The sequence below is a fragment of the Protopterus annectens genome, chromosome 2.part2, assembly GCF_019279795.1.
Source record: "Protopterus annectens isolate FY-2018-M chromosome 2.part2, PAN1.0, whole genome shotgun sequence".
NCBI lineage: Eukaryota > Metazoa > Chordata > Ceratodontiformes > Protopteridae > Protopterus > Protopterus annectens.
The window spans coordinates 1,129,499,685-1,129,524,684 of NC_056730.1; the positions used below are offsets into that span (position 1 = coordinate 1,129,499,685).

The following is a 25,000-nucleotide window of genomic DNA, read 5'->3' on the forward strand; positions in this document are numbered from 1 at the left end:
CATAGTACAGTTGTTTACCTACCCTAAATGTAGATGTTCGAGTGTATTCACTGTTGCAGTCCAGGTTACCCTCCCTCCATCCCCCTTTCTTTGCTGGGACATAGCTATACTTCTCTATCCTGTACAACCTATGCGGTGTATTTGCTTGTAGATGAAGGTATTGTTTTATTTTACTATATGTTTTTATAAGCAATATGTATTGCCTATCTTCTTGGGGGCACCTGACATCTGGGGCAAGAAAAACTGAAGAAAATGGTGTCGGCTGCATCTAATATACCCCTGGCGCACTGACGTCAGGGAAGAGGTGACAGCAACAGACGTCGGACCAGGACTTTGGAATTCAGGCCGACTGTGGCTAGCCTGCCAGCAGGATAACCCAAGTGTATTGACTGCAACAGTGAATACACTCGAACATCTACATTTATGGTAGGTACACAACTGTACTTTGCTGTTAAAAGGGATGATTAATAAGGCATGTAAAATAACTATGGGAGTCAGAGATGGTTAGAAGATATTGGGAGAAAAGAGACTGGATAAGCAAATCACAAGAAAACAATGGTAGGGCATATGTATGGTTCCTGAGTATGCAACAAAGTCTAGAAGATTTAGGATTTTTGATTCAAAGTTTTTGCGTAGATGTTTTTATACCCCAGGCAGAATCCAGATTTTTTTTCCTTACGTAGATGGCAAATGTTGAAGGTGTGATGGAGAAGAAAAAGGTAACTGGAGATGTATGTTTTGGGAGTGTAATGAGTTGGCAGAATTCAAAAATTCCCCACAGAGTAATCTGTCAGAAATATTGGGTGAGCAAATGGGTGTAACTAAAGAATTTCTTTGTTTTTTAAGTTTGGTACAAGATCTGGCTTGTCTTGACACAGTAAGTTTAATTCTTGTGGCCAAAGCAGCAATTGGTAGAAAATGGAAATTAAAGTGTAAACCAACCGTCTTTGAAGTACTGAATATTATAACAGAGATAAAAGAATTGGCGGTGGGATCTTTAGAAAAGGATAGGAGCAAATTACACAGAAACATTATTTTGAAGGGGGTGAGATTTAAGGGAAGGCAGGAATTGAGCAGTTTATGTAATGTTGGATTGATGATAGGTATACAAAAAATGTGTTGTATCATGTTTGTAACTAGGGACATACAAATGTGGTTTATTTTCTTTTATATAAATGTATGTTTTTCTTTGTCTTAAGTGATAATTCAGTAAAAGTGTTAAAGTGTATAAATTATTCCTTTGACTGGTAGGATGAAGTGCATACATTTTAACAGCACAAAAAGCATGATTTATAGTATAAAATAATAGAGAAGGGAAGTTTAGACAGGAAGTGGTGTTAAGTAAAAAGGTTGGTGGAAGTGAAAATGTTTGTAATAGAAGCTGGGCAGGAAAATGGAGAGGTACACTAAAACAGAGGAAAAGCAGAGAGCAGTAATAGAATAGGAGGTTAAGGGGGTGAAAATGGAATACATAATAAAATTAAAAAAAGAGGAGGGTGAATAAGAAGTCTTGGTTTCAACCAGAATTAGAGCAGGAGCAGAGCCATGAGTTGGATAGGAATTCCTTTAAATTGTATTTGAATGTTGGGGGATTTGGGTTAGCTCTAATTGTTAAAGGTAGGGAGCTACAGGTTTTAGCCAAAGAGTAAAGGCTTTGACCTTCAGATTTAGTGGGTGCAGATCAATGTTTTAAGATAGCTATATGTACGTCGACACACATGCATGTTAGCTATTGCACAAGCATTTAAACAGAGGTGATCGATGTCCCGCATTTCGAAAAGCAACATAATGAAAACTACACAGAAAAATACACAAAACTGGAGAAAAAAACTTGGAAACAGTTTCCTTTTTGCAATCTGTTAAACAAATCACCACCACATATTCAGACATAATTTGTGACCTATTTATAGTGTTATGGAAAAGCTTTTTCTAAGGTATGGGTTAGGGTTAGTACTGTGTTATAACCACATGTAGCAGAACACTAAATCTTTTCACCTACAGATACTCATACCTCTTAATACCAAACTTCTGATACATTCAAAAGTTTTAATATTAAACTCCCAAAACCATACTTAACCAACTTCTGAGGTTTGAGATATTCATTGATATAAACACTAGTGCCTAAATCCAGATTTGACAGTGTGAATAGCGTCTCTCTCTCTCTCTCTCTGTATATATAGATATATATATATATATATATATATATATATATATATATATATATATATATAAATAAATAAAATGTGTATATATAAATATTTCAATATAGAAACATATCCTTATAAATACATTCCATGTGTATGCATTCATATGTGTGTACAGATAGCTTTATATATATGGTTCCCCTCAAAACATCTAATTCTCATAACATCGAAACTCAAAACACTCAGACCATAACATCGAAAACACTGAAAACTCAACATCGAAAACTCAGAAGACTGAAACTTTGCATCATAACATCGAAAACTACAAAGCACATGTAAGTAACATCTGCTCCACCTATAACACCACCAAACTAACAAATGTACTTTTTACTATGTTTCTGCAGGGGGCAGAGCCCCCCACACCCCTCGTAAATTAAATATACCAACTCCAAGATTGCGCTACAGTGGAAAAAAGTTAATTTCTTAACCCCACTGTATCACAGTCACCATACAGAATGTACACAATGCCTAAATCACTTATCTGTATGGCCTAAAAACACGTACAGATTGGCAAAATAAACTATATAAATTTCTACACTGTATAAATAATTATATAAATAAAAACTACAATGTCTTATAGTGATACCACAAGATTAATAGATTAAACTGCAACATATGTTTGATGCATTACTCGATGTTATACATTTTCAGTATTATGAAATTCAATGTTATGAGTTTTCAGTGTTTCGGGTTTTCGATGTTATGTTCTCAGTGTTTTGAGTTTCATTGTTATGAGAATTGGATGCTTTGAAGGGGAACCATATAGATATAGTGTGTGTGCATGTGCATGTATGTATGTGGGATGTATGTGTGTGTGTGTATATATGTATGTATACATATATATATATATATATATATATATATATATATATATATATATACATATACATACATGTATGTATACATTTATATATATATATATATATATATACACACATACACACACATACATACACACGTGTGTGTGTGTGTGTATATATATATATATATATATATATATATATATATATATATATATATATATATACACACACACACACACACACACGCATATTAATGGACTAAAAGAAAAGGCACACTGACGCTGAATGGATATTAGGCTTTCATTCTTGTTAAGATGTAAGAACTTCCTCAGGATGGTATAATATATGTTAAGTTGTCAATCTCGCCTTCATTCTTGCTGGATGGGTTCGGAGCCGATCCTCGGCTCCGACTCGGCACTTGCTTTAGCTTGAGAACTCCTTTTACCAGCTCGAGGCAACCCTATATCCCATGATGCAAGGCGGAACTACCTCAGATCTTGTTTGCCGCTTAGCGAAAGAGGTCTCCTTTGCCAGCTGAGGTAAGTAATTTTCTTGTCAAAAGAGAAAAAGCTTAGTTAGGGTTTTATTTCCCCCTTGTTTCCATTTTTATAGTCTGTAGTGTGTTACAGCCCACCCTATTCCCTTATATTTCAAAACTTTTTATTTCCTTTAGTATAAAAGTTTAGTTAGGCCTAAACCCCATTGGTTAATCCCTACCTGTGTGTTGTGTGTTAGGGGATTAATTGTGTGTGTTTGTTGGGGTTTGTGTGTGACTTCCTCCTAGGATAATGTCTAAGGAAGGCAAGGTCTCAGGCTTCAAGAAGTGTGACTCGTGCTGTCAGAAAATGTCTCTGACAGACGGTCACACTTCTTGTGTTTACTGCCTGGGGCCTTTGCACCTGCAGGACTCCTGTGCTTTGTGTCACTCTTTTAGCCAGAGTCTCCTGCAGGAACGGAGGAATAAGCTAATCCTCCGTGGCTTACTTAAGCCAGAAGGTTCTCCCTCTAAAACAGGGTCTGGGAAACCTTCTAAGCCACCGAAGGCTCAGGCTTCAGTATCCAAGCCTCCTCCGGTGGCTCCGGCTCCGGCTGGAACCGATCTATCTGCTTCAAAAGTAGTGGGTTCGGCACCGACTGGTTCCGACACCCGGTCTACTGTGGCCTTGTCGGCTCCGGCTGGAGCCGACACCTTATCCAGCATCGGAGCCGAGAGACCTTCGGCTCCATCTGGAATTCAGGGGACTTCGGCTCCGATGACTTCGTCCCGAAAGAGATCTCGGTCCCCTTCGTTGCAGAGTATCCACTCGGCTCCGGGGTCTCCTCTTTTGTCGGAGCGGAGCCATCGGAGCCGATCTTCGAGATCTTCCAGGCTGTCTGACCACGACTTAGAGAGGGTGGTAAGCAGGCTGTTGAAGTCGCAGGCACTGGCCCAAATGCTCCATAGCCCGTCTCAACAGACTTCGGCTATTGTCTCACCCCTTGAACTTCCTCCTCCGACTCCACACCAGAGTTCGGAGCCGGAGCTTCTCGGGACAGCAACTGTTTCGGCACCGGAGCCGATACATCCTTCGGCTCCGTTGTCCTTGGCTCCGATCTCCTCCTTGAGGCCTTCCTTGGAGGGATCCGGTCGTCGGGTTTCCCTTGTCGGCTCCGAGGGGGCTAGTGGCATCGGACCCTTGTCCGACCCCGCTCTCCCTCTCGGGGCTTCGGCTTTGGTAAGCTCGGCACCGACATCGGCCTCGGAGCCTTCCCTCTCAGTGGATCTGGGAATTCCTGTATCCTCGGATCGGGGATATTCCGGCCTCCCGGGGAGGGGAGCCTTTGAGGTGATGAGGAGTGTCCTGGCCTCTGAGCCAGGTCAACGGCCCATCCCTCTAGCTCCTCTCTCTTCAGTGCCTGTAGCCGCCTCTTGCCAGCCTCTTGCTCTCAGGCCCAGGGATCCATCGCCCCAGGTTTCCCCATTGGGAATTTCCTCCTCTTCCGAAGTTTCTCCTGATCCAGCAGGTGAACCCCCTCGGAAGAGGACGTGTAAGAGGAAACACACAGACTCCCCCGAGTCTACTACATCGGATACCGACTTATATGAGTCGGAGGGTTCCCCACGATCCCCCTCTGAGGATGTCTCCTTTTCAGACATCCTTGAGCTCCTCAAACAGAGGGGGGAATTGGCCATCCATTGATCCCTCCGAGGATGAGTCGCTATACCTGGAGGCTTTTGGATCCCGACCCTCCACCTTCTGGGTGTCTCCGCCTTTCGACCCACTTATGCAGGTAGTGGCTCGGAAGGTGTGGGCGGCTCCAGATTCTGTGGAACCTGTCCCCAGGAGACCATCCAAATTTATTACGGCCCCTACGGACAAACAGTTTCTTTCCAAGGGTGTCTCTGTGGATGCTATGGTGGTGGCGGCGGCCACTAAGAAGGAACTGGCGGATCCTTCAGTACCTGTCCATCCTCCTAACAAGGATTCTAGGACCATGGACAGGTATGGAAGGCGGATGTTTTCTTCAGCGACCTTTGCTATGCGTTCGCTGAACTACCTTTGTCACTTCACCAGGCTTCAAAGAGATATTCTCAAGGAACTGGGTGAAGTGGTCCAGGATCCTTCTGCTGCTGGGGCTCAAGAAAAGATTGCCTCACAGCTAGCAATCCTGAATTCCCTATCCAACTCCTCCATGCGGCTCATATCCTATGCGGCCGATGGAGCGAGCAGGGCCGCAGGCACAGGAGTTGCTCTTAGACGCCAAGCCTGGATGCGGCTTTGTAATTTTATGGACCCCTTTAAGGCGTCCTTCACCAATACCCCTTTGATGGTTCGGCTTTGTTCGGACCTCAGGTGAAGGATACCTTGACCAGGTGTGAGCAGGACGGTAAAACTCTTTCTGCCGTTGGAGTCCATTTTTCCACTCCTTCTAGACCATATCCCAAGGGTCAGAAGGGGGGGAAGATGTGGTTCCGCAAAGCCCAAGGAGCTACACCGGACACACGTGGTCAGTTTACCCCCAGAGGCAGAGGGGGTAACAACAATAGACACCACCCTAGAGGCAGGGGGGGTCCTCAGAACCAGGGCAACAGGGAGTCTCTTCCTGAGAAGCCCTTTCAGCATCCCTGAGGTGTTGCCCAACTGTCCACCCTTGGAGGCAGTCGGGGGAAGGATTTCGCTGTACCCAGTAGCCTGGCAATCCCTATCACAAGATATGTGGGTACAGTCGATCATATCCGAGGGTTACAAAATCCCCTTCGAAAGGTATCCCATACCTCAACAATCCCTTCCAGACATCTCACCCGGTCAAAGGGATTTGGCAGAACAGGAGGTTTCAAAGCTCCTAGGAAAAAGAGCCGTCCAGACTGTGCCGGCAGACCAGGTAGGATCCGCGTCTACTCGAGATTCTTTTGGTCCCCAAAAGGACGGGAGATTGGAGACCAATATTAGACCTGAGCAGTCTAAACAGATTTGTCAAGAAGGCAAGATTCCGGATGGTCACGCTTCAGTCCATTCTGCCCTTTCTGGGCAAGGACAACTGGATGTGCTCTATAGACCTTCAGGACGCGTACTATCACATAAAGATTCACAGGCACTCCAGAAGGTTTCTCCGCTTCGGCTAGGGACCAGTCATTACCAATTCAGAGCCCTGCCCTTTGGCCTCACTTCAGCCCCCAGAGTGTTCACCAAATGCATGGCAGTGGTCACAGCTCATCTGAGACGACAAGGATTCCAGGTGTTTCCTTATTTGGACGACTGGCTCCTCTCCGCCACCACCAGGTGTCAGCTTCTTCAGACCAGAGACTACACTCTACAGCTTTGCAGGAGTTTGGGAATTTCAGTAAATTTCGAAAAATCTTCTCTGCTGCCTTGCCAATCTATCACCTTTATAGGCGCAGAATTAAACACCGTCAAAATGTTAGCCAGACTAACAGATCAAAGAATTCTGGACATCCAAAAATTGCTCGGATTTTATTGCAGAGCAACAAGGTCAAAGCCAGATTTATACTGAAGGTTCTAGGTCTTATGGCTGCGGCCATTGTTCTCCTACCACTGGCTTGCTTCCACATGCGTCTTCTGCAGTGGATGCTATTCACGCAGTGGTCGTACCACAGTCTCCCGATGAGGCACGAAATCTTAGTCACACAGTCGTGTAGAACTCATCTGAATTGGTGGATATCTTCCCCTCTTCTTCATCAGGGCCGACCCTTTGTTTCCCCCCTCCAGTTGCCACAGTCACTACGGATGCCTCTCTGATCGGGTGGGGGCATTATCAGGGCAGGATGGTCCACGGACGTGGCAACCCATAGAATACCATCTGCACATAAATGTCCTGGAGATGAGAGCGGTGCTTTTAACGTTGCAGGCCCTCAACGACTTTCTTCCCACGGGACTATTGCAGTACAAACGGACAACATGTCCGTGGTCTGGTACATCAACAAGCAGGGCGGGACCAGGTCCTATCCATTGTGTCGAGAAGCTCTCAGACTTTGACAATGGGCAATCTCCTCTCATCGGTTTCTGATAGCAACGCACATCCCCGGCAGGTCCAACCTCTTGGCGGACAGGCTGAGCAGATCCATTCTGATGCCTCACGAGTGGTCTCTCAATCAATCTGTAGTGGATCAGATTTTTCTGCAGTGGGGCACTCCTTGTTGCGATCTTTTTGCCACTCCTCAAAACAACAAGTGCCCCGATTATTTCACCCTCTTTCCCCTTCCAGGCCAACCCCTGAGAGACTCTCTAACCCAGGTTTGGCCCCGGGGACTTCTGTACACTTTTCCTCCTTTTCCCTTGATTCCACAAGTCATTCAGAAAGCCACCATTTTGAGAGCCAAGTTGATTCTCATTGCCCCTTATTGGCCTCGACAAATTTGGTTTCCGTCTCTGCATCGTCACCTTCTGGTGCAGCCCTGGCATCTGGACCCAGTTCCGGATCTCTTGATCCACCAGTCGGGTCAGCAGCACCGGGCCATTCATTCTCTCAACCTCACTGCTTGGTTGCTCCACTTTCTTCCCTAGCCAGGCTTCCGATGATCTCTGACTCCGTCAGAGACATCTTAGTGTCTTCCTTAAAGTCGTCCACTAGGACTGTTTATGCTAGCAAGTGGCGACGTTTTCTATTTGGGCAAATTCCAGGAATATTGATCCCTTTACTGCTCCTGTACATTCTGTTTTAGATTTCCTGGCGGAGGTTTTTCATTCAGGATCCTCGTCATCTACAGTTAAAGTACAACTGGCTGCTATTTCCAAGTATCATGTTGGCTTGCATGACAATAACATTATGTCTCATAGATTATGCAAGGCCTTTCTGAGAGGAGTTTTTCTCCTAAAGCCGCCTATAAAGCATCCTCCTCCGCAATGGGATCTAAACTTAATGTTGGCATCCTTGATACTACCTCCCTTCATGTCTGCTTCATGTTCTTTGAAGTTATTGACCTGGAAAACTATATTCTTACTGGCTGTTACTTCTGCAAGAAGGGTTTCCGAGATTCAAGCTCTCTGCATTCGTTCCCCTTACTTGGTTTTTCATAAGGACAGGGTATCATTAAGAACGAACCCTTCCTTTCTCCCCAAAGTTGTGTCTCAAACCAATATTAACCAATCTATAGATCTACCAGTCTTCTTCCCAAACTATTCCGACAGAGCTGAACAGAAGCTTCATTTTTTGGATGTCCATCGTCAGCTCAGGTACTATTTGCATAGAACTAAACAATTCAGAAAATCAGACCAATTATTTGTCTCCTATGCAGAAAACAGGATAGGTCTTCCAGTTTCTAAAGTGACCTTATCCAGATGGTTGACTTCCACCATTTCCTTTGTGTACTCTCTCAGAGGCAAGCAGCTATCTTCTAAACCAAAAGCAAACTCAACCAGGAGTCTGTCCACTTCTGCAGCCTTTCAGGATAGACTACCCATTGATACTATTTGTGCAGCAGCTACTTGGGCCACGCCTCATACCTTTGTCTCTCATTACAAGTTGGACTTGGCCTCCAGAGATAGGGCCAGTTTTGGTTCCACAGTTCTCAAGAGTCTGTTCCATTGAGCCACCCGGGATACAGGTGCTAGGACGGTCCCATCCAGCAAGAATGAAGGCGAGATTGACAACTTAACATTTAGAAGTTATGTACCTACCATAACGTTCCATGTTAGTTGTCTTCTCGCCTTCTTTCTTCGCCCTCCCTCCTACCCCTGGCCTGGACAGATCTTGAAGAGTTCCTATCAGGTTGTTTCCTCCTGAGCCTTCATATGAGGACTCTTTTTATGAACTTGTTTTCCTAATTATGTTAGGTTAGTCCTTAGCAGGGTAGGTTAGCTGCCAAACGAGATCTGAGGTAGTTCCACCTTGCATCATGGGATATAGGGTTGCCTCGAGCTGGTAAAAGGAGTTCTCAAGCTAAAGCAAGTGCCGAGTCGGAGCCGAGGATCGGCTCCGAACCCATCCAGCAAGAAAGAAGGCGAGAGAAGACAACTAACATGGAACGTTATGGTAGGTACATAACTTCTAATTTTACTATTATATCATATTATACCATTTGCGTTATCCCACAAATGTTGAGAAGTTAAGATTTCATCATTTTGAAAAGTCAAAGGAGTTGTGAAAATGTTCCTTTTGAGTTTACCGCCATCTCAAAAAGTCCATTTAGAAGGATATGCATGTTCTGTGAGAAGTGAAATGCCGGAGAGGAAACCTAATAAGAGAACAGAAAAACAGCTCTCTTTTTATGTAAAGAAGAGATTTGCTGTTTATGAGGCTTTTCATGTTCAGAGCTACTAAACTGAATGCCTGATCAGCTGAGGATAGAAATGTTGAGAAGAATTCACAAGTTAGAGTTCCAAGATAGTCATACAGTGATTTGGAAGTTGATTTGAACTTCCCCAATTTGTAAACGGCCAGTAAAAATTTCTATGGGTAAAATTCAGTTGCTGGCTAGTCAGTGCAGTGCCTGGATACCAGTAAAGAAAAATCTAGAGAAAGTAAGAGAAAATAATGTAGGATAGGAGAAGAAACAACTCTTGCAGCTGTTCAGCAAAAAACATTTCAGGTTTCAGCATCAGTACAAGAGATGACTTCCAGTAATTTAGAGGAAAGAAATCAAATACATTCATTGTTCTTTACAGTAAGAGGCTGGAGAAAATGTGCAGTCAAATGACAAAAGCCTGGAAAAAAGGAAGCTCTAAGTAGCTATTCAGGTGAGCTGATAAAAATACAAAAATCAGAGTTTAAAATCAGAGGTTGAAATGGAGGAAAGACTGGAAGAATTTTTGAGGCTCCTCAAAAAGAGTAGCTTCAAAAATAGAGCTAGAAGACAGGGCACACAGAAACAATCTGTGATTGACTTTTGTACCAGAGAAACTGTAAAAAAAATATATTGCTTTAATTTTATGAAAGCACAAATAAGCAACTGGATAGATAGTCCACAGCTGGATTTGCTAACTGAAAGGACGCACAGTATCTATGCTCTAAATTTAGCCACGAGAAAGAAGGCAAGACCTATTGTAGTAAAGATGAAGTCATATCAGCAGAAGGAGCTGGACCTTGCAAATTGTGGCAGAAGAGTAAAGTATTTTCAATTTGGGACACCAGAGTGATCATGGAAAATTAGAAATCATTGTACATGAGACAGAAGAGAGGCAAGTTTATCCCTGCAGTCAGAGAATGTCAAGAGGCAGGTTTGAGATTCAGGCTGTTGTATCCAGCTGTCTTCAACATTTTTTTTTTCAGAAGGAGCAAAGACATTTTTGGATGCAGAACAGGTGAAGAAAATAAATTTACCTGAAGAAAAGTAAGGAAGTTGAAAGAGATTCTGCAATATACCGCTGACAGTGGAACAGCCCATAGACAGAACTTGCCAGTAAATTATGTTCTGGTGTTCAGAAGGAAAATGATTGAGCTACAGGAAAAAAAAAAAAAAAAAAGAGTACCTTGGAATTGAACCAGAGACTACTGTTGGGTGGTTGATATGACAAAGAAGCCCAGCAAGAATGCATACGTAAGAAATAGATGAGTTGTAAAGTGTTGTTTCCATAAATGCAGTTTGGATATGAGAAGTACTATTCAAGAAGTATGGAAAAGGAAAAATGACTAGAGGTCTGTGGACTATGTTAAACTGGTGAGAAGACCTTGAAGTGCAATTCCCACTTTATCATTAAAGGAAAAAAAACACCCTATAACTAAAAAAAATAATGTTTTTCACTCTATATTTGTTTCTTGACCTATTTTAACACATCAAAATCACTCTAAGTGCTTTGTTTGTAATTTTAGCCTGTTTTCCACAACCTGGCCACCAGTGGGCCTTGATGCATCATTGTGATTTTGTACTCCCTTAGCCATTTCTCTTTTCCATAATACTTTGTGTGACTCATGCCAGACACAAGGAAGTAACTTTGAATTCCCATGGCATTGACATATAATGGATTTTGTGAGGGTCACTGTTATTTTCTTTATCTTCTGTCAAAGGACTGCTTCTTTTTCTGTCTCTAATCACTCTCATTTATGTTTGGCTCCGACCTTGTTTTACACTATACATAGAAGTTATCCAGCTACAGCCAGAAAAGTAACTAAATTGCAGGTCTTTGTTCAGTGTTTTCTTTAGTATTTCAAGAGGAATTGAGAGTCCCCTCTCCCCACACTACTGCAGAGGTGTTGAAACTGTCACTGCGCTGAGACCCTTGCAGAATCAATTCCTTTTAGACATCACTGTAATAAAGTTTTTTTTATTTTACACATATTGCGAAGAAAAATTGCTGAAGCCACGTGCATGTTGCACTGTAAAGTGGTTCTGTAAAGTATGCAAAGGTACTTTATATGTGACATGGAGACTTTCAATGATTTCTGCTAATCCCTGTAATTTGAGTTTATACTGTAACAAGATAAAAGATGGCTATAAGTATAATGTTGTGATCTTGGTATGCTTCGGGAAAAGAGGGTGAAATGAACTGATTTTATGTGTAAATTAAACATTTGTGATTACCCTGGTCTTCTATACCTAGATGTAATTGTACACTAAAATCATACAAATGGTTTTCCAGCATTTGAGATGAGTTTTGTCATGCAAATTCAGATCTGTAAGCAAGTATTTGTATCTATCAGCAAAGCTTTGTAGTTAGATACAAAACTGTCGCCAGACATATACAGTTAATCAGGAAATCAGTGAACCATGAACTTTGAGACATCGTTATGGGGAAACATTTAAACAAACAAAGGAGTAGTGAGAAGTTGTTCAGGGGAAAATAAATGAAGTCTGATACAGTAAAGGGTATACAAGCAAATGCATTCCCAGTAACATCAATTGTTTCAGTACAACTCTCAACAATGCATAATGTATTTATTTAATGGTAATCAGGGCACTTGCTAGGCTAAAAATCAGTTAACTTAGAGTATGCAGGCTTTTTTTCACATCTGAGAAGGAAGCTAAGATGGGGCAAGAATGAATTATGTGGTTACAGGATGGAACAGACTAACATGCATTTTCATGATGATTACACCTAACGTACAGTGGGTAAGGCATATGAGTGCAGTTGTTTGAGGCATCTGCCCGTATATAGAGGGGTAGTTTTTTCTAAAGTGTATGTAAGTTTTATGTATTTGCTCTCAGTTAAAACGGATTGGGGAGTTAAGAAACAAACAAAAAATACTGTACACATTTTTATTTTTGAGTGTTTTACTGAAAAGAAATGTGGAAAAATGTGACATGGTTCCAAACTGGAACGAGAAGCTACAATTATAACATAAATTCAAAAACAAAACTGTCATGTAGAATGTGAAAGTAATAGCATCATATCAGAATGACTGCCTTGTCGGTCAGTTCATGGAATGTGAATGACATTATAGCTATGGACAAGAAGCATTGATTTATATTAAGAAGTGTAGGGTACCAATAGCAGTACTATAAGATACTCGCCTAAATAGAACTGAGCATGTGGATTTGGCAAAGAAAGGATTTCATAACAGGTATTCTGCAGAGAATCAGGAATAAAAGAAAAGGAGTAATACTACTGAGTGCAACAGGGGCCCCAATAATAATAGGAGAGGAGAAAGACAACAATGGTAGTATAAAGGGATTATTGGTAGGAAAGGAAGATTACATTGGCATGTATTTCTATTCCACCTAAAACTACTGTTAAGGATCTTGCAGAATTATGGGAGAGGTTGATTGTTTCTATCAGGGAATATTATTCATGGGTGGAGACTGGAACTTGATATGCAATATTTAAGATATGCTAGGAGGACCTAGAAGCAAAAATAAAACAAAGTTGCTGGCTCTGTTCTGGCTCAACACAGCAATAAATTATATACCTGAATGTGAACAACTACCTATTTATACCTTACATCTCCTTGCCCTTTCTTCTTCACTTATTTCCTCTCCCTTGGTTTTCTCTCCATGTATACCAAAAGCTTGCTTTTCTCTCACTTCATATTGCAATTCCTGTTTCTATTATATAACTTACTTTTAATTTCTCTATAAATTGGCTTAAATTTCCCCAACAGTTAAATCATTGTCCTATAACTGGTATCTGTTCTTAACCGATGTTTTCATATTATGTCTAATTTGGTATGATATTTAAACTGTAGTTTTTTTGTATTATTTTTAAAGACTTTATTTTTCTTAATGTTTTTTAATACTTGTAGCTTTTCTCTGTAGGCCTCCACTGAAAATGAGTTCCTATCAGTCAGACTTTCCCTGTAATCAAATGTCAGTAAATAAAGAAAGATGGATTTTGGTTTTGGTGGCTAGTTTGAATTCATTTTTTGCTTTAAGTTTCTAAAAGGCACCATTACGTTGTTTGTAGTTTGTGATCTCATTATGATGGATATAATGCATCTGCTTAGAAGTACTAAGGTATTTCTCATTCTTCTTAAATAGTTTATGTATATGGGTATTCCAACATTGGCTGTAGATGATGTTGAATGTTGATGTGACACCCCAACCCCATGTACAAAAATGGGAAAATAGGGAGGCTGTGAGTGGATGGTTGAATGAATTCCATCAGAGGACTTTATTCTTAAATTTCCGTGAATTCTTGGTGCTGATAGAGACTGCTGTATTGACGTAGCTATTTAGGTGAGTAGAAATCAGAGGCATAAGAAACAGCTTCAGACGTGTAGTCTGTTGGTGGAGAATTATGACATAATTTCCTCTGGTTAGTAAGCAGTTGTAACAAGCCTGCAGGAGATCACAGATTCATGATCTATACCAAAAGTTGTACAAGTAGTAGTCAAATTGAGGTGACACGATTAAGGATATTGGGGTCCCTGAATGAAGTGGTAACTCAGTTCTTGATAGTAGCAATTGCAAAGTCAAGGAAGTTTTGGATATGCTTACCATTGGTGTTTATCAGCCAGTAACAGATAATTGAAATAACCTGCTATAAAAGTATTTTGATTTATTAATTCACACAAGCCTATAACAGATTTTTGGATATTTCCAGTTAATGCCCATAGCTTTTTATGGTGTCCATATCTTTTTTGATTCTGGCTACTTTGTAATTTACCAGCTAATAATAGGCAATATTTGAAATGGCAAGAATTTAACAAAGTCACATGAAGGTCATTACTCTAGGATGTCCTGCAGTGGAGAAATGAATCACTGTCACTTATTATTCATATTTTTTGTGTTTATGTTCAAAATTTCTTAACTGAGAAAAGTGCTATTGAGGGGTATGGTGTAAACTACCATGGTGGGAGACAAACATTGTTGTCAATGTCCATTTATATCACTCTGTACTGGAGATATTGCTAGTATATTAATTACGAAAATATCCCCCAGAAAAAAATGTGGAAACAGCGATCCAAATAATACCAAATACACCAAAATGAACACTGTAGTCAGTAGGACGAAGGACCGAAAAAGGCTGTCTTTAAAACTTTTTTATTCACACACAAAAACACCATAAATTTCTACATAAAACGTGACTGAGGGGTTTTATCCCCCGTCAGGGACTTCATTAGAATCAGTTTTAACACACAGCAAACACCCTTGTATACTAATTAACCTATTTCCAAAAAATAAAGTTTTAAAGGCACCAAGTGTATACACCATTACTCCTAACTTAACCAAGTTAAAAATCACTGTAATTTAGTACAAAAACTTTATCCAAATATAACTATCATATGAATTAATTGTTTAAAACAATTATAAAAGGTAATAAAATGTTGCTAAATAATAGCCCTCTTGTTTAGTATGGGCATCAAGGAGATATATTCATTTAATCCGAGTAGCATGTAACTTAAATTGCCATCTTAACTCTGTCTTCAATCTGTGATCTAAAATCACCTCCTCTAGGGTTGGGTAAAACACATTCTGTAATACCAAATTCAAACTTCCTAAAACAAGGGCATGTCAGAGTGTTTAAACAGGGCATTATTGGGGTCTACTTCTTTTGACCTAACTTTCATTTGCCTGACACTCATTTGCCAGAAACCAAATGACTGAAATTTAATTTGCCTGACACTTCATTTGCCTGACAAGTATTATTAGCAAGAAAATGGAATATGCCCCCTTCCCCACTGCAGTGCGACCCTGGAGTTAGAATATATAGTTATAGTTATATATAGTTAGGGGGGGTGTGGGGGGCACAGCCCCCCACAACGGGTGGTGTGGGGGGCGAATATTACATCAAAAGTTAACAATATCATATGAAATGAAGTGGGGGGCTTTGCCCCCCACACCCCCCTAACTATATATTCTAACTCCAGGGTCGCACTGCAGTGGGGAAGGGGGCATATTCCATTTTCTTGCTAATAATACTTGTCAGGCAAATGAAGTGTCAGGCAAATGAAGTGTCAGGCAAATGAAGTGTCAGGCAAATGAAAGTTAGGTCAAAAGAAGTAGACCCCATTATTGTGGTTACCTGTTGTTGTTTGGTATTAGTGCTCATAAATTCTGTCTCTTAGACATCTCTCCATTTTGCCCACATAAAATGTGGGGCACCCCACACATTTAGCTAAGTAAATCAAATCTGTCATTTGACAATTCCCCTTCACAAATAATACTTTTGACTCTAGCCCTTTTTCTAGAATAATTTCTTTAGCATCTATAATGTACTTACACTGCATGCATCTCCCACATTTGTGTTCCAACCCTAGAGGAGGTGATTTTAGATCACAGATTGAAGACAGACAGTTAAGATGGCAAATTAAGTTACATGCTACTCGTAGTCCAGAATTAAATGAAAATATCTCTTTGATGCCCATACTAAACAAGAGGGCTATTATTTAATAACATTTTATTACATTTTGTAATTGTTTTAAACAATTAATTCATATGATAGTTATATTTGGATAAAGTTTTTGTATTAAATGAAAGTGATTTTAACTAGTTTAATTTAGGAGTGATAGTGTATACACTTGATACCTTTAAAACTTCATTTTTTGGAAGTAGGTTAATTAATTTATTAGTATATAAGGGTGTTTGCTGTGTGTTTTAATTGATTCTGATGAAGTCCCTGACAGGGGATGAAAGCGCTCAGTCATGTTTTATGTAGAAATGTATGGTGTTTTTGTGTGTGAATAAAAAATCATTTCAAAGACTGCCTTCTTTGGTCCTTCATCCTACTGACTACAGTGTTCGTTTTGGTGCATTTGGAATTATGAAAATATACAATATTTCCTTATGTACTTAATACATTTTCAGATGCAGCCCTCTGCACTAAGTCCAATTTCCCTTAAGAGCACACAGAAAGTGCACACTCCAGTCCTGGGCTTTTTCTCCAGGCCCTAAATAAGACTCCCCACTGACCACTACAGAGCTGAGTCCTTAGCTGGGTGTTCCAAGCCAAATCCTCCACCACCCTGTCTGTGAAATCAGTGCTCTGTGTCCCTGTTCAAAGAAGCGGTCTCACACACACACTTTATTTGATTTTTCATGCACGTTCACACACACACACACGCACACACACACACCCTGGGAAAGGCAGGCACAGCTTGGCTGCACTGCCACCTCCACCCAGACTATAAGGTAGATTTGCTGCCACCAGAACACCCAAACCAAGCTACGTTAAGGCTCTCAGGTTTACCCAATTACAGTTAGTAAAATTAATACTTATACAAATGGTAGTGTTTAACCAAGCAGCAAGACTTTCAGGAACGTGGAACCACAGTGCCACTAAATAAATGCTAGTACTCTTAAAGGTTAAATAATGTATAAAAAAACAACCACAATGAATGGTTTAGATATATTTAATAAAGTAATTAAAAAAACATGAAAATACTGAATACCAATTTACAATAAGTACCAGAGTTTCAATCAGAGGAAATATAAAAAAAAACATAGATGGAAAGCCTTGGACAGATGCAGAAAAAAATATAGCTAATCTCACTATATTTTTTAACTGACTAAAGAATTACTGTTCCATAGTTACTTACTAAAGCAAGGCAAGATGAAAGTGGATGAGTGTCTTGTCAGGTCCAGAAACAGACTGCACACCTCACATCTCTCACTAGTATTCAAATAAAATTTCAGTGCTGGCTACACAATTGAAATCACATCTGGTCATCTGACTCTCTGGTTCCCACACTACCCTCTGACTAGAAACTGAGCCAGGATCTGGCACTGATGTGCCACAATACACACACAACTTAAATGAGTTTTATTACTGCATCTGGTTACAGCATCTGGAAACTGTAAGGACAATAGAGCAGGATTCCAGACCAGGCTTTTCATAGGCATTACGTCTCTGGCTGCATTCAGACCTGTGAGATAAAATCTTTATGGTCTACACCAAATCATTTAATTTCAGGATATTTTTCTTAAGGTTAGCTGGGCTGAGCTTAACACATTCCCTTCCAGAATCCTCTCTTAAAATATATACATTTCATCAGTTGCAACAATACAGTGTGATATACACGTATCTTTATTTTTTTCTGCTTTTGATACATTTTTAACACAAACAAATTTACGACTACATTTTTAACACAAGCATCTGTACAAATCAGTTTGATATTCATTTACAATACAATTCCAGTCTCACATAGACCTGCCAGGACAGCAAACCAAACACATAAACACACAAAAACATACTCGGAGGCTCTAAATAAAAATCTGCCTAAGCAGCAGAGACCTCCAAAGCAGACACCCAAGCAACCGCTACCCCAAAACAAAACACGTGCAACACATTGCTCACAAAGCCAGTGTGCCGTACAGTCACAGCCCTTAAGGCTAAACAACACACCTGATACACTTGTAATAGGTGACTCTATCATCAGGCACACTGACGTCCCGCTCACCAGGCTGAACAAGGAGAAGGTCATGGTAAGCTGCCTGTCGGGCGCTAGGATCCGCCACATAACACAAGCACTCAGGTCACTCCAAGGCAAGTACAAATATGACTCCATCATTGTCGATGCTGATATGAATGACCTAAGACGTACCTCCCTGGACTACATGAAAAGAGACATAGAGGAGCTCTCTGAGCATGTAGCCCAGGCCGGTATGACCCTGACCTTGAGTAGCATCTTACCCTCACCAAGAATGATGCCACAATACGAAGACAAGATGATCAATTTCAACAATTGGCTTAAGTATTGGTGTCATTCAAAGGGGATCTAATGCCTGTCAGCCTGGGATGACATGCTCGACAAGCCATGATGATTCGCTAGGGATGGCTTGCACCTGTCACCTCTGGGCTTTCGGATATTGGCAAAGGCTCTTGCTACCCCCATAGTGCCTTTTTTAGGCAAGGCTTAAAAGACAAACCCACCTCCATAGGTATCACAAGGGATAAGAAACTGAGTAATGCTACTCAACGCCAGAAGTCTAAACCTCAAGATGGACGCACTCGAAACTCTCCTTAGCATGGAGAACATCAATATCTGTGCAGTAACAGAAACCTGGTTCAAGGCTCCCGAGAGCACTCCAGCACTACAGGTTCTACTTCATACCATGCTTTTTGGTCCCAAAACTTGGACCGAACCACAAAAGTAGGGGGAGTATCAATATTCGTCAAAGATACCCACACCTCCAGGTTGGTGGCACAGCACGAAGCATCAGAGACTATCCATGTGCAACTAACTGTGGGTAAAACTGCCTTCCAGTTTATAGCCTGCTACAGACCACCCTCCCAAACCCAGGAACCCCACTCGGCCTTCCTGAGAACACTGGAAAATATGAAGGTCTCTCCAAACACCATTATATTGGGCGACTTCAACTACCCAAACATAGACTGGGAGCATTACTCTAGCTCCAACACCCTAGCCCAAAGGTTCCTAGAATTTATAAACTCAAATGCTATGGAACAACTTGTTACCACTCCCACAAGAGGGGAAAACATACTGGACCTGATCATCACCAACATGGGGACTCTATGCTCCAGACCAGAAGTGTATCCCTCACTGGTAAGATCAGACCATAAACTAATCTCACTGGATATTCACATCCCGACCCCACCCCCTGCCCAGAAAACCACAGTGAAAAACTTCTCTAAAGCAAATTTCACGCTCCTCAAAACCGAGGTGGAATCCTTCAATGCCCCCAGGCCTGTGGAAAATACGGCCCAGACCACAGAATCCTTTATAAACGCATTCTATGAACTCCTTCAGGAATGCATGGATCATGCAATCCCAAATGAAACCAAGACCCAATCCTCCAAAGGCAGATGTCCTGTCTGGTGGACCCCAGCCATAAACAAACTACAATAGAAGGAGGAAGCTACTACATGATAGAGCAAAATCCCAAAAAGGGAAGGCATCTCTGATCAGTATTAGCAAAAAACTACGGGCACTCATAAAATCGTCTAAGGCCAGCTTCGAGAGAAAAATTGCACAGGACACTAAGGATAATCACAAGGCTTTCTTTAGTTATGTTAGGAACCTGGGTGGGAATTCCCAGATATGCTCAGAATTAGTCCAAAATGACAAAAAATACACCAAACCCACAGACATTGCCAACATCCTAGCTGACAGGTTCAGCACAAACTTCCCCCCTCCCCACCAAAAGGGCAAATATCTATCCCAGCAGAGTGCTGCCCCCCTGACATCTCAGATGCTCAGGTAAGAGCCGCCCTCTCCAAAGCAAAAAACACAGCATCAATGGGACCAGACGGTGTCCCGGGCTGCGTCATACATGAACTCCAAGAAGAGCTAAACCCAAACATAAAACTACTGTTCAATCTCAGCCTTACTACAGGATATGTACCCAAAGAGTGGCATACAGCAACAGTGGTCCCTCTCCACAAAGGTGGTGCCTCAACGGATCCTAGAAACTATCGCCCCATAAGCCTGACTAGCTTGGTCTGCAAAGCTATGGAAAGGATCATCATGGACCTCATAAATAAAGATATTGGGGACCTACAGACACTGGATCCTACCCAGTTCGGCTTTGTTAAGGGCAGATCTTGCCTCTTAAACCTGGTTGATTTCTTTGAAACAGTCACCAAGGCTATTGATGAGGGGAAGGTGGTCCACACAGCCTACCTGGACCTCGCAAAAGCCTTCGATACAATACCCCACTCGGGCATTATAGATAAGCTCAGCAGCTTAAATATAAACTCCCTATGTCACTAGATGGGTTGCAAACTGGCTCAAGGACAGAACCCACATGGTTAGAATTGCTGGAGCCATGTCAGACTCCAAACCAGTTGCAAGTGGCGTCCCACAAGGCTCAGTCCTGGGACCTCCCTTGTTCGGTATATATTTCTCGGAGGTACAGGCCAACACGGAAGGACTGTGGCTGACCAAGTTCGCAGATGACTGTAAATTGGGCACCATAATAGACTCTCCAGCCGACACAAGCATCCTCCAAAAGGGCCTCATAGAAACAGACAACTGGTGCCAGATCCATGGCCTCAAGCTAAACGCCAAAAAGTGTATAGTCATCCCCTTTGGCAAAAACAAAGTGCCCACAAATTACCACATAGGTGGTAATCCATTAAGTACAGAAGAAGTAATTAGGGACCTGGGGACCCAAGTTGATAGCAATCTCTCATTTGACAGCCACGTGGCCAAAGTGGTTAGAAAAACATTTTATATAGCCCACCTAATCATGAAGGGATTCACATCTAGATCAGGGGAGGTCATCGTGCCTCTTTACTCATCCCTCATCAGGCCCATAATTGAGTACAATACCCCTTTTGGGATGTACCTTACCAGACACCTGCAGCAACTGGAAAGACCCCAAAAGTACCTCACCAAGAGGATCAAAGGGCTCAAACAGATGCATACTGTGGCATACCGCCTGCTCAGAGGCGATCTGTGCCTGACATATAAAACCATGTCCAACCTGGAATTAATGGACATGCTGCACCTCAGAAAATCCAAATCCCATCGAGCTACGCGCTCGAGAGACTTGAACCTCAGCACTGAAATAAATAGGACATGCTGGAGGGACAGATTCATAACCCAGAGGCTCCCTTCACTCTGGAATAAAATCCCAGTCCAGGTTAGGCAGAGTCCCTCATTGACTCTCTTCAAGAAGAATCTTGATGAGTGGATGGCAGATCGTAGGTTTACTCTGGGTATCACTTCTGTGTCACTGTTAGACAGAGGCACAGTATACTAACCTCGAAAAAGGGCATAGCAAAATTAATTTAAAATGGGTGGCGAAAGCCAAACACACTCTGGCTAGGCTTATAAATGCCCTAGGGCAGATAGCCTAGTATGAACCTATGGACCTATTCAAATGATGTATAATTCTTTACAAAACTCCAGCTAGCTATGTTGGCATGTGTTACACATGCACTGCCATACTCCCCTGGCACAGCTGGGACTACCTCACATCATCACATCTGGTTAACAAAACTATTCTAACATTGTATGTCTAGCTTGAACAGTTTCCAAGATATGATCACTTGTTGTTGAAAGTTTGACAGAAAACATTTTTTATTTATATTTTTACTATGTGTGAATTAATGTATTATAGCATTCATGGAAAGACTGAGTTCACTGATATATCACTATAAAGAATAATTCTTATTGATAATGTTATTTGCACAGTCTCATAGTTTTTATTCACAAATTTACATTTGTATCTGATGCTTTTTAAGTTGATTTTTCAGAAACTAATCTGGAATGCAAGGATGTGCGTAGGCTACTATAGAGGTGTGACATTCCAAAAATGTGCTTTGTTCTGAAAATGTCCCTCATTGTAATCTACCTTATTTTCTTGTTTAGTTTGAAACAGATGGAGCAAGATGCCATCAATCTGCAAGATGAGGAGCAAAATGCAAATGCCAAGATTAGAGACGTTAATATTCAAAAAGCTAAACTTGTCTGTGACCTGAAACAGTTAATCCGGGTAAGTTTGTCTGAAAGTTCATGCTGCTGTTTCTGGAATTAATGACTGGAAAACTAAACTAGAAAACAGAAGATGCTTTGTGGACTTGCTAGGCAGACATTACTTCACTGTTGCTTTTAGCTTTTACTTTCACTTTTGTAAACAAAAGTTTTTTATCAGGAAAAGTAGTAATCCTAGCTGCATATAAATAATTAAAACTCTCCTCTTGTGATAGAAAAAATTGATTGTAGTTTTCAATTTTTTCTTGCTGCAAGAGGTCTAATTTTAGATAAGTCCGAGGTAAACTGCCTAGAGATATCTGAGCTTCTTCACAGATCAGGATGACAAGAATCCTTTTGGAGAAAGAAACATTAAGATGTAAACAGAAAAAAATCTGAACTATTAAAGGAAACATGGAGATTAAAATAACACTTCTTTGATTTTACAAAGGCCTTTGATTTTGTATGACACCAAAGTCATCCTCCAAAAATATTTTGGCCTACATGAAACCAGCTTTTGGTAGTTTTTAAGCTCCTTGAATACTTGAATGTCTAGAGTAGTTTTCAGTTGAACTGCATTTCAACTTAATTGAGTATAGCTGGAGTAGGATTGGACCTCATTGCTTTCTACTTTCTCTAATTTTTGATGTACTTTTCCCAATTTATTACAAAAATCTAACTTATACCGAGATCTAACAGTGACAGGCTATCACTCTACCAGCAGGAGTACAACAATAAACTCTTTTCTGCTTGACTCAATACTGTAAAACAAATTCACTGAAGGCGGCTTTCATTGAACCTGGAGTTGGCCCTTTTACCCACTGCTGTGCTATCTAGGAGCTTATGTATATACTTTTTGGGGGGAGGGGGGTTCTCTCCTTACATGGAGAGTGCAGGTAGGTTATTCCTCTGCAAAAAAAATATTTATTTCAGGTTCACTTAAATGTCATTGTGAACTTGTTTCACTGAATTAATACTCTTGACTCACAGAAATATTCATAAAATCATCACAGACCCCTGTTGGATTATTCTGTTTGCTAAAACTGCTTTCAGCAAACCTTGGCAGGCGTCTTGTTTTTGCAGGGAGAGCAAGCCACTCTCCCCCCAAACTTGTACATGCCAACTCCAGGTTCATAGAACAGCAGAGAAAGATGAAAACCACACTAATTTCATATAGGTTTTAGCAAATTTGACATAGTTTTTACTTTTGCTGATATTGTTGTTGCTTTAATTCTCCCTGGCTAACTATATATGTCTCCTTTCCAGTTTTTTCTCATGGATTTACTGAAGGCTGATCCATTTTAGAAACTTTTCTGAATATTGTACCTTACGCGTTCCCTTTGGAGACCTGCGTGAATGGGCGTACCTTTGTTGAAGGTTGTGCGTCAGGGCTGGTAACTCGGCACGTAAAAATCAATTACCAATCATTAACGGACCGGAGTTCCACTGTGGCGACCCCTAACCGGGAAAAGCCGAAAGACACAACAACAACACGTTCCCTTTTTTAATATGTAGTTTTTCTATGTAATTAATCAGCATTTCTCTGTTGTTGCTTGCATTTCTGCCTTTTTTGTTTGGAAATGTTTTATATTTTTAGCAGGGCTGAGCCTGAAATTGGTCAGAATTGATCAGTGCACTACTCCGGTAAACAAATATAAATAAATGCATACGTACACAAATATTAATCTAAACAAAATACATTCCATTTAGATGTAGGCCATTCAGTCAAGGTACATTTTATCAAAATAAGCATTTGGCTGGAAAGAATGGTCAAATGGCCATGCCACCTTTATTTAATTTAACCACCTCTAAGAGCAACTTTGTGGCAAAGACCGACCAGTACTCCCCCCAACTGATTTTTTAATAAGTACCCAAATTAGTTACTAATTGCTGCTGTTTGTCTAGTGTGGAATACCTTCTGATATCCTTAACAGGTGGAAACACTGAAAAGCCAAGCAGTGTTCAAAGATGTAATTTTCATGTGCTTAGTGAAATTAAAGGGTCTAGCCAGAGCGCACGTATACACTGAGTACTCAGTACAGTGTATTCTTTATTTAGCATCTGTAGTGGAATTTTTCATTTCTTAAAAAAGTGTTTGTTGTCAGAATTATTTTCTTTTGTTGACTAGGGTAGCCCCGCTAGTCCCATGGCCTGTTTATATTCTAAACAGTTGAAGAAATGTTAATACATGTATAGTAATCCCCATGGCAAACTCAGCAATGGTAAAGGTACTTTTAGCTCACTAAGGCTGAGTACTTTTCCTAGTAAAAAGCATGCAGGGTTGAGAATAGATTTGGCACATACATTAATAGATTGTTACTAGGCTAACAACCTGGGGTGGTGCCTTTCTAAGCCTAGAGACGTTTTCCTGAAATAATAATGATGTCCTCTGAATAGGACATTGAGAGTCAGACATTTGTAAGATATCTTTGTCCACAAGGGTCATGGGTGCCATGCCCAGAGTAAATTTCGTATTCCCCTTCCTCTGGTCTAGATTGTGCTTAAGCTGGGTAATGCATGAACTTAGCTTCACATGGCTAGGAAGCCTGTTACATAGGAAGGACAATATCTGAGAGAGACATGTCTGTCTCTCCAGCATGTTCTGTTTAAGTCACAGGCAAAATTCAGCTCCATAGACCTTGTATTTCTGGTACTGCTTGACTTTCAGGCATAGATCACCCCTCATCAATCTGTAAGCAGCTGAGTGGAGGGAAGGGCTTTAAGGTGCTCTGCATAAGGCAAGTTTGTTACGCCTTGTATCCTTTTTGCAAGGAACCTCTGAGGTCGCTCTAGTTGCTGCAT

At 41.0% G+C, this 25,000-nt stretch overlaps 1 protein-coding gene across 1 annotated transcript in view; it reads left to right on the top strand.

Annotated features, from left to right (window-relative positions):
• SMC5 (structural maintenance of chromosomes 5) overlaps positions 1-25,000 on the top strand; it is a 3,018,525-nt gene that overhangs the window by 1,723,718 nt on the left and 1,269,807 nt on the right. Inside the window, exon 20 of the mRNA XM_044064368.1 lies at positions 22,097-22,220. Coding sequence (XP_043920303.1) covers positions 22,097-22,220 — 124 coding nt within the window. The remainder of the gene's footprint in view (positions 1-22,096; positions 22,221-25,000) is intronic.